This window comes from Salmo salar, chromosome 06 (genome assembly GCF_965601325.2).
Source record: "Salmo salar chromosome 06, fSalSal1, whole genome shotgun sequence".
Taxonomy (NCBI): Eukaryota; Metazoa; Chordata; class Actinopteri; order Salmoniformes; family Salmonidae; genus Salmo; species Salmo salar.
The window spans coordinates 65,181,119-65,198,220 of NC_138296.1; the positions used below are offsets into that span (position 1 = coordinate 65,181,119).

The 17,102-nt window shown below is 38.5% G+C and overlaps 1 protein-coding gene across 10 annotated transcripts in view; it reads left to right on the forward strand.

The window, feature by feature from the left end:
- Positions 1-16,456, forward strand: part of trdn (triadin) — a 53,846-nt gene extending 37,390 nt beyond the window's left edge. For all 10 annotated transcript variants that reach the window (XM_082976843.1, XM_082976847.1, XM_082976845.1 and 7 more), the window contains 5 exons: positions 93-146; positions 905-1,174; positions 1,281-1,310; positions 7,420-7,467; positions 7,726-16,456. In XM_082976843.1, coding sequence (XP_082832969.1) covers positions 93-146; positions 905-1,174; positions 1,281-1,310; positions 7,420-7,467; positions 7,726-7,886 — 563 coding nt within the window. In that variant the 3' untranslated portion in view covers positions 7,887-16,456. The remainder of the gene's footprint in view (positions 1-92; positions 147-904; positions 1,175-1,280; positions 1,311-7,419; positions 7,468-7,725) is intronic.
- Positions 16,457-17,102: the final 646 nt, after the last annotated feature.

The following is a 17,102-nucleotide window of genomic DNA, read 5'->3' on the forward strand; positions in this document are numbered from 1 at the left end:
ACCTTTATCTGATCCCGGCATACTCTAAATGCTTGTAAATGTATTACTGTATTATTATTGTAAATGTACTTATGGTTTATTTTTTCTTTCAGCCAAAGCTAAAGCCACACACTCTGTGAAGACTGCCCAGCCCACTAAACCTCTAAGTAAATATTCGATCCCGAAGCAAGACATGTCCTTTGTTTTGATAAGCAGGTCAATTCCTGTCTTTTGTTTGTTTACCACGTGAATCCATGTAGGGCTTAATGCATTCCTTATCTTGCCTAAAACTGGAGAAGCCACAAAGGAGTGGTTTCAAGGGTTTGAATACATCTGTCATGCTAAATAGCACCATCAAATGTTTTTTATTTTTTTATTATTCATTGTTTTTGTTGAGGAGCTCCTTGTCCATGGATCAGCCTTGTAAATGTCATATTCTAATCACTGGATGCCCTCTTTTTCTCTATTATAGTGTTTTGTAAAGCGGCACATTTTTATTGAATAGCAAGCCACGCATAATGGTATAGTATTATAGTGATAGGTTGACTACATGCCAGCATCAGTTAACTTTCTCATGCTTATTAAACACAAAACACTAGTTGACAAGAAGAAATTGGATCTGTCAAACGCCATGGCTTTAGACAAAGGCCCGGCAGAATTACTTTGTGTACTCAACAGCACAGATCTGTTTTGAATAAGCGTTGCATGATTCTCTTTCACATCAATCATTATGTACATTTTCCCGGAACAAACAACACATGAAAAATAAAACCAGTCTCTCGTCACTCATTAGAGAGGACGTTTATGCATGGCAAAACTGCAATTACAGCCATGTCACTTTGTGTTATAAGTTTGAAGAGAAAACGTTTGAGATTATAAGCAGAGTTTGAAGAACAGGTTAAATGGCATTTGTATCTTCTCATAGATAAAGCTGAGAAGGCTGAGAAGACTGAGAAGGCTGAAAAGACTGAGAAGGCTGAGAAGACTGAGGAGACTGAGAAGACTGAGAAGACTGAGAAGGCTGAGAAGACTAAGAAGACTGAGAAGGCTGTGAAGACTGAGAAGGCTGAGAAGGCTGAGAAGACTAAGAAGATTGAGAAGACTGAGAAGGCTGAGAAGACTAAGAAGACTGAGAAGGCTGAGAAGACTGAGAAGGCTGAGAAGACTGAGAAGAAAGCTGTGAAAGAGGCTCAAGGTATGTTGGCTCAAAGTATCAAATGATACCTTTCCTCAAACAGTTCATACATTATTGATTTCTTTTGATTATTTATGCTTGATTTTTTTCCCCCCTATGATTTCAGAAAAAGAAGTAAAGACCCCTGGTAAAGCAAGTGAGTAAATACCAATACCTTGTGCCTGTGTTTGATTCAAATGAGAGATACGGATGTAGCATGGTGGTGCTCTGTCTAACCCAATGTTTTTTTTTATGTCTGATGCATTTACTATTTAGGATTATCTCAGTGTGTGGTCCCAGACTAGTAAAATCCAAATGTAATGCATAAAACATTTACTGCTACAGTAGTCTGGAAGTGGGAATCATATATACGTGATTTTTGTTATATTTACACATCATTTATGCAATTGATGTAATCTTGATCATATGCAAATATGATTTTTATTAATTAGCTACCGTAGCAACAGTTTCCCTTGCAATTTCACATTAAAATGATCATATGTTTACCATTTCTAGAGATTGTGGCAGAATCTTCTTTAGCTTCTACTCAGGACTAAGGTAGTAGCTATATCTTCCACTCCAATGGTCAACTCAAAGAGAATAGTATTCTCTCTCTACTGTTAATTGCTCTGTGGTGATTTATTGGGAGTAAATTAATCGTGTTGATGATGTGCTATTAAACACTGTTCGCGGAGCCAGCATTTAGTTATGGAGAGAGATTATGCCTAGTGATAAATAGTAATAACACGTTCTGGATTTTAAACCAAATGCATTAAAGACCTTAGGGGGATGTTCTATTGAGTGAACCAGTGGATTCTTGATATTCTAGTCCCATCCCTTCCTGACCCATCTTCCAAGTCACTCTCTCCTCACGTCCTGTGTGATTTGCCGCACCCTGAACCTTAAGCCATACTACATGTACTGTATGTATAATATTATAGCAAAACTGACTGATTGACATATATTTTAAGACCTGATCGAGCAGAAGTTGTTTTCTTTTAAATAAGGGTTGTCGTCATGCTTATGTTCCCTGCCATGACCTTCCCTCTCTCTACACTTAGGTTATGGTAAACAAACATACAGTACAGTATACGTACCATGTATATTTCTTATATGTTTTATATGGGCATACTGTATATGGTGGAAACATATATGTCCATATATGCTTCTATATGTATCCACACATATAAGTGGCAGCTTCATTAAATAGTACCCACAAACACCAGTCTCAACGTCAACAGTGAAGAGGCGACTCCGGGATGCTGGCCTTCTAGGCGGAGTTCCTCTGTCCAGTGCCTGTGTTCATTTGCCCATCTTAATATTTTCTTTTTATTGGCCAGTCTGAGATATGGGTTTTCTTTGCAACTCTGTCGTCTCTTCACTGTTGACGTTGAGACTGGTGTTTTGCGGGTACTATTTAATGAAGCTGCCAGCTGAGGACTTGTGAGGCATCTGTTTCCAGCTACAATAGTCATTTACAACATTAACAATGTCTACACTGTATTTCTGATCAATTTGATGTTATTTTAATGGACAAAAATGTGACCCCAAACACGGTAGTGTATGTCTCATACAGTATATGTTGAAATATACAAGAATTGGCCCTTTTCATATATGTGACATATATTTCTGCCTTATATTCAAATACAGTACCAGTCAAAAGTTTGGACACACCTACTCATTCCAAGGTTTTTCTTTATTTTGACTATGTTCTACATTGTAGAATAATAGTGACAACATCAAAACTATGAAATAACACATATGTAATCATGTATTAACCAAAAAAGGGTTAAACAAATCAAAATCTATATTATATTTGAGATTCTTCAAAGTAGCCACCCTTTGCCTTGGTGACAGCTTTGCACACTCTTGGCATTCTCTCAACCAGCTTCATGAGGTAGTCATCTGGAATGCATTTCAATTAACAGGTGTGCCTTGTTAAAAGTTAATTTGTGGAATTTCTTTCCTTAATGCGTTTGAGCCAATCGGTTGTGTTGTGACAGGGTAGGGCTGGTATACAGAATATAGCCCTATTTGATAAAAGACCAAGTCCATATTATGGCAAGAACAGCTCAAATAAGCAAAGAGAAACGACATATATGTGTGACCCATAGTATTGAAATGTTTATTACATTAATGTCCCTTATATGTCACAATACATGTTAACAATACATGTTAACATATATGTTTCAGGAGCATTATTTCAGTGATACTAGGTAGTAAAACATTAGAAAAAAACGACACAAAACACAAACCTAATTTAATCCTATACATTAAATGTTTTCACTCGTCGCTTCTCAATTCAGCCGTTTTACTGTTTTAAGCCGTTCCCGCTTGTCCCTTTGTTGCATCCGGGAAGCACTTCATGACAGCATCTGTGGGGGGAAAGAAACAAATGTAAAATAAAGAGAACATAGAACAGTTAGGGGTTGGGTTTGGGCTCATACATCAATGTGAAAAGATTCAGTTTAATAAGAAATCCTTGACCATTAATGCACTATTTACTATGACTTGTAAATTCAATTAAGGGATAGTTCACTTGTTTACACCATATAGCCAGTCAGGTGGTTCCTTACCCTGAAAGTAGTCTATGGGCCAGTAGGATCTGTAATCCATAATTCAAAGTTGTTTAAAGAGTCACTATTAACTTGAGGGGATTTAGCCACAAACATTTAACTTGGTCAAATGTGTGTTTTTTTGTTAGCCATCTGACTATAAGGTGTAAAAAAAAGTTAACTATCCTTTTATCATCTTCACTTATATTAAATAGAAATTGACCCCAACCTGTTATGGGGTATTCATTTTTAAAGGGATACTGACAGATTTCGAGATTTGGGTCGTTTTTCTACTTACCCAGAGATGAACTCATGAATACCATGTATATCTCTGCGTACAGTTTGGAGATTATTGAAGTTAACATGCCATGAGGGATAGTCTTTTAAAAATATCATGACTATACCCGCACACTGTCAAATGCTCTTTTGAAATTGATGAACATAAAAACTACTCGCCAGCTATTGCAGTACCTTTTTCACTTTCTCTCCCAGTCTTCTCCCCTTTTAGCTTTGCCACCTAGAATTTTTTAAAATTAAATAAGTGTGTCATAAATAATTCTCCAAAGTCATAATGACACAGCCGGATATTCAAATTGGAGTTAGTTCTGAAGATAATGTATTTTTTATTTCACCTTTATTTAACCAGGTAGGCCAGTTGAGAACAAGTTCTCATTTACAACTGCGACCCTGGCCAAGATAAAACAAAACAGCGCGACACAAACAACAACGCAGAGCTACACATGGAGTAAACAAATTAATAACACAATAGAAAAGTCTATATACAGTGTGTGCAAATGAAGTAAGATTAGGGACGGACTCTGGCTTATCTGTACAACACTACAGATAATACATACATAGACATACTGTACCACAGCCATTGTCGCATAGAATTGGAATGAGTAAAATGGACATTCCCATCCGAAACAGTGTTGGTTTGGGTGAACCTAGCCCCTTCCTAGTAGCCTCTTTTCACAGGCGATGTATCTCCAACACAACGCCTGTTATCCGTATATGAGCAGAATGTCGGCCCAGTTTCACCTAGCTCCATCCTCTCCCACTACGCGCAACTGGACTTCCTCTCACTACCATATTTGGTGGTGAGAAAACATTCTAAACTGATGCTTCAGCTTTATAGACCCTGTGATGTGTCTGGGTTCGCCCTTCTGTCGGTGACCACATAAAGTGCATTCGGAAAGTATTCAGACCTCTTGACTTTTTCCACATTTTGTTACGTTACAGTCTTAATCTAAAATTCATTAAATAAAACAATTCTACACACAACACCCCATAATGACAAAGCGAAATCAGGTTTTAGAAATCTTTGCACATTTATTAAAATGAGCAATCAGGGGAGAAGGGCCTTGGTCAGGGAGGTGACCAAGAAGCCAATGGTCACTCTGACAGAACTCCAGAGTTCCTCTGTGGAGATGGGAGAACCTTCGAGAAGGACAACCATTTCGGCAGCACTACACCAATCAGGCCTTTATGGTAGAGTGGCCAGACGGAAGCCGCTCCTCACATTACAGCCCGCTTGGAGTTTGCCAAAAGGCACCTAAAGGACTCTCAGACCATGAGAAACAAGATTCTCTGGTCTGATAAAACCAAGATTAAACTCTTTGGCCTGAATGCCAAGCTTCACATCTGGAGGAAACCTGGCACCATCCCTATGGTGCAGCATGGTGGTGACAGCATCATGCTGTGGGGATGTTTTTCAGTGGCAGGGACTGGAAGACTAGTCAGGATCGATGGAAATATGAACGGAGCAAAGTACAGAGAGATCCTTGATGAAAACCTGCTCCAGAGCACTCAGGGATGAAGGTTCATCTTCCAACGACCCTAAGCACACAGCCAAAACAATGCAGGAGTGGCTTTGGGACAAGTCTCTGAATGTCCTTGAGTGGCCCAGCCAGAGCCCGGACTTGAACCCAGATCGAACATCTCTGGAGTGACCTGAAAATAGCTGTGCAGCGACGCTCCCCAACCAACCTGACAGAGCTTGAGAGGATCTGCAGAGAAGAATGGGAGAAACTCCCCAAATATAGGTGTGCCATATCCAAGAAGACTTGAGGCTGTAATCGCTGCCAACAGTGCTTCAACAAAGTACTGAGTAAAGGGTCTGAATACTTATGTAAATGTGATATTTCAGGGTTTTTTATGTGCAAAATAACTGTTTTTGCTTTGTCATTATGGGGTATTGTGTGTAGATTGATGAGGGGGAAAAACTATGTAATCCATTTTAGAATAAGGTTATAACGTAACAAAATGTGAAAAAAGTCACGGGGTCTGAATACTTTCCAAATGCACTGTATCTGTTTAAGAGAACAAAGAAAAAGAGACAGGAAGAGAAACAGTTAGTTGTCACTTCTTCAAGTGTTGTTGAGGGGAGGGGGGACACAAACCACTGTGCTCTCCCGCCTCCTGGTGGTGGCAAAAGGCATGAACAATACCCAATCCTTGAAGGACTCGGGCCCAAATAAACGTGGATTTCAACGATATACAGTCATGGATTAAAACAACAACATCTAAACCATGTTTAATAAATACAATGTGATTCCATAACCTTATGGGCAGCCACAACTATAGTGTACAAAAATAAACATTCATTCTTAGATTGGTTTTTGCGTGTTTTTAAAACTTATACATCACAAATCATAAACCTACAATAGTCCTAAACCTACATAAACCTACAATAGTCTAGTATCATATACAGTAGATACAAGAAACAACAAAGTAATCACACTTTTGCTTAACACTAAATGCAATTAGAAAATAATTTATTCCTACATGTAAATGTATGTATTGTTTATAAATATATGCCATGTAAAGAACTAAAATGTTTCTGGAATATATTTCAAAGCAATAAATGCATTAAATGCATTTAACAAGGGGGGGTGACTTATATATGTTATTAAAATATAAGATCATATATTTTAAAATGTTTGTCACGTTTATATATGGGTTTTAAATATATGATGATATATTTAAAAATAATATGTCATGTTCTTTGATATGCAGTGCCAGTCAAAAGTTTGGAGACACCTACTCATTCAAGGGTTTTTCTTTATTTTTACTATGGTAACAGCTCTCCTTCCTGAGGTAATTGTGATGTTAATGCATTCATCTTATTAGTTAAGAGTATCCAAGGTTCCAGCATTTAGCCACATTTTCCTTATTTAGCAACAGGTCAGCTAGTGTTGCGGTTTGGATTTATGCTGTGGATTCTCTGTTTTTCTCCCTAAGGACCAAACAAAAACCCTGTGTCATATTTGATTAGATTAACAACATTTAAAACGTCTCTTTCTAATGGGGAAATGATTCTCCTTTCTTCATCCATCACAGTAGTTTTTAAGGTCATCTGTATCATTGAAATTCACAGTCCATTTTTCCCAGTAGACTACTGTAGACTTTCTGATCAGAATTCCCCAGGAGAGTGAGCCTTTCTCATGTCAGCACAGCTGCACACATTCCCTGCATCCCCGTAGTCTCCACAGGGCTGGATAAGTCCCATTGGGGTTGAAAGGGTCTGCTTTGAAATTCCCTTAATATTCTCTGTAATGGATATATTAAATCTACAGTAGGGGTAAGAGAGAGACATCACATTGTGTATTTATACAAGGAGAATATATAAATTGGGTACCTTGAGATAGTCTTTGTCCTCTCACTCTCATACATGTTCTATCTCTGATTCTCTGTGTTCTTATCCCACGTCAGAGGATTCTCAGACTGAGGAGAGTGCCACGGACAAGAAGAAGACGTCGGGTAAGATGACTGATGGAGAAAGTTCTGTCCATCTTAAAGGGAAACTCCACTCAAAAACGGTCTTTTGGTATTTGTTTCATTAGTCCACTGTTGATACAGTCCCAAAATGTTTTGCATGTCAGCAGTTTTCAAGATATTGAAAACTGAAGAAAAGTGTCACTGGCCACAGCATCATGCTTCTTCTTCCTGTTATACAAACACATGCAAAAATAACAAATCCTTAATTTATTCCTTATTTTTCCTCATTGTATCTTACAGGTCAAACAGTCTTGCAGTGTGTTTTTATTGGTGGAAAGAGTGCCAACTACCCTTTGCTACCTCCCACCCCTGGCGTGACCCCTGTGTCGATGAGCCCAGCCATGCAGTCCATGATGATGCAGCAGGTGCAGCAGCAGAAAGCCCGAGCAGTGGGACAGTAGACTAGCTCCTCACCCCTATGCTGCTCCCTCATCTCAGTCTGCACTTCAACCTTAACCAGCAGGTGGCGCTACTTGTATTTACTGCTGGTCCACTGGCTTCTCATTGAAAACGGAGGACAATCAGGAACTAAAGGGGAAGGATGGATGGACAGTACAGTATTATTTATTTTTTCTATGACCGGTAGAGCTCCCGTGAGTTTCTAAGTCCCTAAATTCCTTTCCTTTAGCTACGGCTTTGCTGTTTTTTCAACACTCTTAGAAAAACAGTTACAAAAGGGATCTTTGGCTGTCCCAATAAGAGAACCCTTTTTAGTTCCAGGTAAAACTGTTTTTGGTTCCAAGTAGAACCATTTTACATTTACATTAGATTTTAGTCATTTAGCAGATACTCTTATCCAGAGCAACTTACAGTAGTGAATGCATACATTTCATATATTTTTTTCCGTACTGGTCCCCCGTGGGAATCGAACCCACAACCCTGGCATTGCAAACACCATGCTCTACCAACTGAGCCACACGACACCATTTTGGGTTCCATGTAGGACCCTCTGTGGACAGGGTTCTACATGGAACCCAATAGGGTTATACTTGGAACCAAAATGGTTCTACCTGGAACCAACAAGGGTTCTTCAAAGGATTCTTCTATGGGGACAGCCGAATAACCCTTTTAGGTTCTAGATTACACATTTTTTTTCTAAGAGTGTAGCGCTCAGTGTTGAGTTCTTTGTGATCTATGTTTTTCTGCAGATGTATTTATTATGAAAGGAGGGTAAGTTATGAATACATCACCTTCAGCAGCAAATGGAATTGATCATTTCTGTACATTTAAACCAAATGAAATGTACACATGCATTTAATTTGTAATTTAGTCAATGTACTGTATATAATGTACATCTTGATATTACATCTTGTAGTTTACGTTTGTTGAATGGTTACTTCACATCATTATTTTTGTTACATCACAACATTCATCAAGTTAATGATTGCAATACTTGCCTGTACATTGATTTTTGGGCCATCTGTGGCACTCGGATATAAATGGAGTTAGGAGTTTTATTTCATGTTTTCATTCTATTTGGTTAAGGTATCTCAATGAAAATGCTATGCAATAACAAATGAACAATGTTTGGCTTTGGCCGAACGTGTCCATGTTTGTAGGTTTCTGTAGATGTGTGTCATACCCTGCTAATATTGCACTCTGTGCCTTACCTGTGTCAGGAAATCCTAAACCATATTTTGAGACACTATTGTAGAAGTTGCGCATCAAATCCAGAGTACAAAAGATACCGCAAATAAACAATGAACCACTGGGCAAAAACAGGTTGAATGAACGTTGTTTCCACGTAATTTCAACCCCAAAAAATCGATGTGAAGATTGTGGAATCAACGTGGAAAACTGATTAGATTAAGTAATCGACGTAAGGGCATTTCATATTCTTTTCACCCAACTTTTAACCTAAGTCTAATGACATGGTGACATTTGTCGTTGATTTCAAGTTGAATTCCCATTAGTTGACAATTCAACCAAATGTGAAAATCAAAACTAGATGTTGAACTGACGTCTGTGCCCAGTGGGGAAGATGTTCAGAAAATATATATTTTTTAATTGTGTGGCTTTGTGCATCGTAGTTTGGCCCTAATATATATTTTAGATTCAGAAATAATATCATTAGTTAATGAAAAAAAGTTAAAATGTAGTCCCCCTTATGAAGATGACAAGGAGTTTTCACCTACAGTAAACGTGTCCACTCATTGTCAGAAGTTATAAAATATGGTTCACAGGCATGCTAACACCTACTGTATACATCTGCCCAGATCTGCATACACACATGAACATTGCCTTATCACTCATTACTTACACTGTGATGTTGTTTTATGTATTGTATGTTTAATGTGTTGCTTCCATGTAAATAACTGCATCAGCTTGTATTTTGCTGCTTGGCATGTCGGTAAAGGATTGTGGGATATTGAGTATGGTAGAATTACTCATGGGAGCTCCCGTTGTTAACCAGAAGAACCTCTTTCTCTCTCTCTCTCTCTCGCTCTCTCTCTCTTCCTCTGAGGAGTGTGTGTAATGAGAATGCAACACTAGAGGAGGTCAAGTCAATGACTGTCCACACGTTTCTTTTTATGACCAACAAGGATTATTGTGAGATGGTGTTATGATGTTATCCTGTGATATATACAGTGGGATCCAAAATGACTGGCACCCCTTACTGGAAATGCACAAACAATACTTAAAATATATAAACAATATAATTATAGAGATAAACTCAAAGTACCAACATGTGAAAAATACTGTACTTTATTAATGTTTCAATGGAACCCACCAAAATAATTTATTGATTTAATTAAAAATCAATGTCCTCCAAATCAAGGTTTCACAATTATTGGCACCCTTAAATGTTATTGTAAATAACATCTACCAAAATTAAACCAGGAATTAAATTCCACTTATTTAAGTTTATCTATATTGAGCCATTACATCACTTCCTTTTTCACTAGGGTATAAAAAAAAGGTAACACGCATGCAATATCTGTTACGGCTGTTTGAATGAGTGGACCAAGATGCAGCGTTTTCGTAGTTCCACATGTTTTATTTAAATCAGTGAAACCGAATGCAACAATTAACACTTTAAGTAAATACAAAACAACAAACCGTGACGCTGGAGGAACATAAACCTCACGAAGAACAATCACCCACAAACACCTGTGGGACAAACCTAAACTTAAATAGGACCTCCAATTAGAGACAACGACAACCTGCTGCCTCTAATTGGAGGTCATGCCAAATAACACCAACATAGAAATACAAACCTAGAACAAAAACATAGACATACAAAAACCAGACAAACACCCCCTGTCTTGCCCTGACCTAATCTACCATAGAAAATAACACTCACACCATGAAGAAAAGAAAAGAACTGGCAGTTCAAAAGGGACAGATGGTTGTAGACCTTCATAACTCTGGTAATGGCTACGAGAAGATCCACAAACGATTGAATATACCACTGAGCACTGTCGGGGCAATTATTAAAAAAGTTCAAAAGATATGGAACAGTCAAAAACCTCACGGGTAGAGGACGCAAATGCATTTTGCCCCCCAGGATAGGGAGGAGGATCGTGAGAGAAGCAACAAAATCCCCAAGAATCACTGTGAAAGAATTGCAAGCCTTGGTGGTTTAAAAAAGCACCATCAGACGCCACCTCCACAACCACAGGCTCTTTGGAAGGGTTGCCAGAAGAAGCCCTTAATGACCCCAAGACACAGACGCAAGTGCTTGGAGTTTGCCAAACGTCATTTAAATTATTATTGGAAGAAGGTGCTCTGGTCAGATGAGACCAAAATTGAACGTTTTGGTTAGATACAGCATCGGCATGTTTGGCGTCGAAACAGAGATGCATACAAGGAGAGGCACCTCATACCCACAGTGAAATATGGTGGTGGGTCAGTGATGTTTTGGGGCTGTTTTAATTACAGAGGTCCAGAGGCACTGGTTAAGATTGATGGCATAATGAATTCCACCAAGCATCAGGCAATTTTGGCTGACAATCTGGTTGCCTCTGCCAGAAGGCTGGGACTTGGCCGTATGTGGACTTTCCATCAAGACAATGACCCAAAACAGACCTCAAGATCCACACAGAAATGGTTCTGTGACAACAAAATCAATGTTCTGCCATGGCCATCTCAGTCGCCGGACCTCAATCCAATCGAAAACCTGTGGGCTGAGTTGAAGAGGGCAGTTGATAAGCGCAAACCCAAGAATATGAAGGATCTTGAAAGGATCTGCATAGAGGAATGGTCCAAAATCCCTCCAGATGTGTTCCTTAACCTTGTCAAACATTACAGGAAAAGACCATGCTGTTATCCTTGCCAGAGTTGGTGGCACTAAGTACTAAATGAGGAGTGCCAATAATTATGAAACCTTGATTTTGGTGAAATGTATTTTGTATTAAATAATTGTATGATTTTGGTGGGTTCCATTGAAACATTAATAAAGTACAGTATTTCTCACATGTTGGTATTTTGAGTTTATCTCCATAATTCTATTGGTTATATTTTTTTAAGTATTGTTTGTGCATTGCTAGTCAGGGGTGCCAGTAATTTTGGAGCCCACTGTAGGTGTGGGTGACTTCATCATCCTGTCATGTTCCTATCATAGCGCTTGCTTCTATGCGCAGCAACCAACTGCTGAAATACAGTGCCCTCCATAATTATTGGGACAGTGAAGCATTTGTTTCTTATTTTGGCTCTGTACTACAAAAGTTTGGATTTGAAATCGAACAGTGACAATGAGGTTAAAGTGCTGACTGAGAGCTTTAATTTGAGGGTATTTTCATCCATATTGGTTGAACCGTTTAGAAATTACAGCACTTTTTGTGCATAGTCCCCCCATTTTAGGTGAGCAAAAGTATTGGGACAAAGTGGTACAAATTTAAGTATTTTGTCCTATATTCATAGCACGCAATGACTACATCAAGCTTGTGAATCTACAAACTTGTTGGATGCATTTGCTGTTTGTTTGGTTGTGTTTCAGATTGTGTTGTGTTTCAGATTTTATGCCCAATAGAAATTAATGGTAAATAATGTATAGTGACATTTTACAGTCCCTTTTATTGTAAATAAGAATAGAAAATGTTCCTTAACACTTAAACATCAATGTAGATGGTACCATATGATTACGGATACTTTTTTATGAATCGTGAAATTATGAGTGAGTTACAGACAAAAAGTTACAAACACAAAAATATCATACCCCCAAGACATGCTAACCTCTTACCATTACAATAACAGTGGAGGTTAGGATTTTTGTGCGTCTGTAACTTTCTCACTCATCATTATTCACGATTCATTCAGGATTATCCGTAATATGGCAGCTTCCACATGGCAGCATCCACATATTCTCAATCACAATAAAAGTGACTCCAAAATGACACAATACATTATTTACCATTCATTTCTATTGGGTACAAAATAATCTGAAACACAACCAAAACAAACAGCAAATGCATCCAATAAATTTGTAGATTTACAAACTTGATGTAGTCATTGCGTGCTGTGAATATGGGACCAGATAATTAACTACTTGCAAGTACTTGCTTCACTGTCTCAATAAGGAGGGCACTGCATTTTCAAGTAGGTGAGCCTTATTCTGATAATGGTGTTGCTGAGCTGAGCCCAGCATTTTACTGTTTTCTTACTCAACTCGAGACTTGGTGTCAGGAGTCCATGTTTCAAGACCATGTGAAAGAAACTATTGGATCTGAGCTTAGATGTCCTCGCTACAACAGAAGGGACGATAAGTACAGTTGAAGTCGGAAGTTTACATACACTTAGGTTGGAGTCATTAAAACTCGTTTTTCAACCACTCCACACATTTCTTGTTAACAAACTATAGTTTTGGCAAGTCGGTTAGTACATCTACTTTGTGCATGACCCAATTAATTTTTCCAACAATTGTTTACAGACAGATTATTTCACTTATATCACAATTCCAGTGAGTCAGAAGTTTACATACACTTAGTTGACTGTGCCTTTAAACAGCTTGGAAAATTCCAGAAAATTATGCAATGGCTTTAGAAGCTTCTGATTGGCTAATTGACATAATTTGAGTCAATTGGAGGTGTACCTGTGGATGTATTTCAAGGCCTACCTTCAAACTCAGTGCCTCTTTGCTTGACATCATGGGAAAATCCAAAGAAATCAGCCAAGACCTCAGAAAAAAAATGGTAGACCTCCACAAGTCTGGTTCATCCTTGGAAGCAATTTCCAAATGCCTGAAAGTACCACGTTCATCTGTACAAACAATTGTACGCAAGTATAAACACCATGGGACCACGCATCCGTCATACCGCTCAGGAAGGAGATGCGTTCTGTCTCCTAGAGATGAACGTACTTTGGTGCTAAAAGTGCAAATCAATCCCAGAACAACAGCAAAGGACCTTGTGAAGATACTGGAGGAAACAGATACAAAAGTATCTATATCCACAGTACAACTAGTCCTATATCGACATGACCTGAAAGGCTGCTCAGCAAGGAAGAAGCCACTGCTCCAAAACCGCCATAAAAAAAGCCAGACTATGGTTTGCAACTGCACATGGGGACAAAGATCATACTTTTTGTAGAAATGTCCTCTGGTCTGATGAAACAAAAATAGAACTGTTTGGCCAAAATGACCATCGTTATGTTTGGAGGAAAAAGGAGGAGGCTTGCAAGCCAAAGAACACATCCCAACCGTGAAGCACGGGGGTGGCAGCATCATGTTGTGGGGTTGCTTTGCTGCAGGAGGGATTGATGCACTTCACAAAATAGATGGCATCATGAGGAGGGAAAAAGATGTGAATATATTGAAGCAACATCTCAAGGCATCAGTCAGGAAGTTAAAGCTTGGTCACAAATGGGTCTTCCAAATGGACAATGACCCCAAGCATACTTCCAAAGTTGTGGCAAAAAAAGGTATTGGAGTGGCCATCACAAAGCCCTGACCTCAATCCCATAGAAAATTTGTGGGCAAAACTGAAAAAGCGTGTGCGAGCAAGGAGGCATACAAACCTGACTCAGTTCCACCAGCTCTGTCAGGAGGAATGGGCCAAAATTCATAATTCAAGCTTATTGTGGGAAGCATGTGGAAGGCTATCCGAAATGTTTGACCCAAGTTAAACAATTTAAAGGCAATGCTACAAAATACTAATTGAGTGTATGTAAACTTCTGACCCATTGGGAATGTGATGAAAGAAATCAAATCTGAAATAATTCATTCTCTCTACTATTATTCTGACATTTCACATTCTTAAAATAAAGTGGTGATCCTAACTGACCTATAACAGGGAATTTTTACTAGGATTAAATGTCAGGAATTGTGAAAAACTGAGTTTAAATGTATTTGGCTAAGGTGTATGTAAACTTCCGACTTCAACTGTTTAGACAATACATGGTGACTTGAGAGCCCATACTGTGAATGCCTGAGCGTAAAGGCTGAGCAATGCCTTTGTTTTGACTGTAGCTGTCTCAGCCCCGCTGTATGGTATCTATCTACTATCTATCCATACATTTTGCAGTGGTACAGTAAACTGTCTTTTTCCAAAGACACGCGCATCCACAGTCAGCAACAACAGCTCGACAAAGTATTGAGAAGTAGGCCAGAGAATAAAAGAAACTTGACTTTGAAGTTCCAGAGCTCCATTTCCTGTTCCACCAGAGGAAATGCTGCTGTGTGCTGTGTGTTGTTTTCTGTGGATCTGACTAATGGCTGGGGGGCAGAGTCCCCCCACCATGAGATACACTCATCAGCGATAAACATCAACAACAACAGCAGTGAATAATATTTTTTCATAATTATAACTATGTCTTACCTTTCTATTCTTGTATTTTTTTGTCAGGGAAACTTGTTTACTAGTGATGGAAAGTACTTCTTGGTTAACGGCTCTTTCATTATGAGCTTGGTCTTATCATCATACCTTCCCCAGTCACTAGGTATAACAAAGCAACGGCAAAGACAACCGTACCGTATGAGGTTTTAATACCTTAAGTTTACTTGATTTACACCAGTGCCGCTGGCACATTTCAGTGAATTTATTCACTTGTGGAATGTCTTGACAGAGTACAGATCTCAGATATACATGATTAATAAGCACTGAGTATGTGCCGATTATGTGAGCTGTAACAATGTCATTTCAAAAACATTATTCAGAATTGAAATATGTTCGGGTTGTTTTGTTCTTTAAGATGATTCAGTTTTGTTAAGTATTATGCATGACTGTCATTTGAACAAAGACAACACATTTTGGAGTTATTGTCCCTTGTTTTCAGCAACACTCTGGTGAGTACTGTAGGACTTGTAGCACTACTGTAGGACTTGAAATATTAGCTATTAACAGACCTGTCAGACATCAGTTGAGCTACATGTAATGGATGGATATAGATTGCGTTGCTATGAGATGTGTACGCTCTGTTGATTTCCTGACATGCACAGAGGAAAACAAACTCTCCACCTTATGTAACAGCAACAATATTAGATATGTTCCCAAAGACTAATTTAAATGTAGTTACATTTTCTTGCCAAAAATACACAAGGGACATTTTTTATTTGGGGCTATTCCTTTTTGATAGCCCTTTACCCTGGGTTACCTTGTCAGTGCTCTAATGCTACTTTGTGAGACTATTGCTAAACTTTATCCCTGCTCTGCTGTAACTCTGTCCTGCAGTTAATCACAACAGGATGTGACTGATATGTTTAATGATACTGTTCTTATGTTGTAGTTGTAGTTTTTGAACAGTTTTAACGAAGTCCAAACTCTTATTTAAACAACAGAACATTATTTATGTATGTTGTACATGGAGCATAAACCAACTGGTAATACAGTACTTATATAGCGTTACAGTATTTACTTTAATTCTTATTTTTTTGTTTCTTTGTTTTGTTTTCAGAACAATGTTCTCTTGACTTCTTTTTTTTGTCAACCTTGTTTAGTTTTTAGTATACAGTACTTTAAGCAAAATGTGGCTCTGGACTACACATGGCAATGCAATGTTAGCGTTACGAATTGAGTAAACATTTTAACATTTTAAAGGTCTTTGTGTTTTATTTTTGATATGGGCTAACTTCATATTATAGATATAGATGTCTTTAATATCTTCTAGTCATGGAAGGGATAGTTCGGGATTTTGGCAATGAGGCCCTTTACTACTTCCCCAGAGTCAGATGAACTCATGGATACATTTTTTGTGAATCTGTGTTCAGGTCGAAGGAAGCTGCTAACTAGCGTTAGCACTGTTATTAACTAGCGTTAGCACAGTTTCTAACTAGCGTTATCACAGTTTCTAACTAGCGTTAGCACAGTTTCTAACTAGCGTTAGCAAATCTTCAGTAGTCTGTCCTTAAACTGTTGTATTCTGCACAGCACATTGTCATGCCACCCAACAACAAAGTTATCTGAACCTTAGGCACAACAGTGACTATAAAGACTGTTGTTTAGGTCCAATCCTCTTATGTCCATCTTCCCTGTGTAACAGCAGTCCTTATAGACAGGGACTAATATTAAGGGAATAAAACAGCAACAATAATACTGTTTCTGCAACAGAGGGATAATCCTACCTGACATTTTTATAGCTTTTTTTCCCCCCCAGTTATGAAGCAGGTAACCTTATGTGCTGCTGTAGAGTGCTTCCATCAATTGCTGCTGTGTTTTTATGACACTTTACCAGCTAGGCAACCT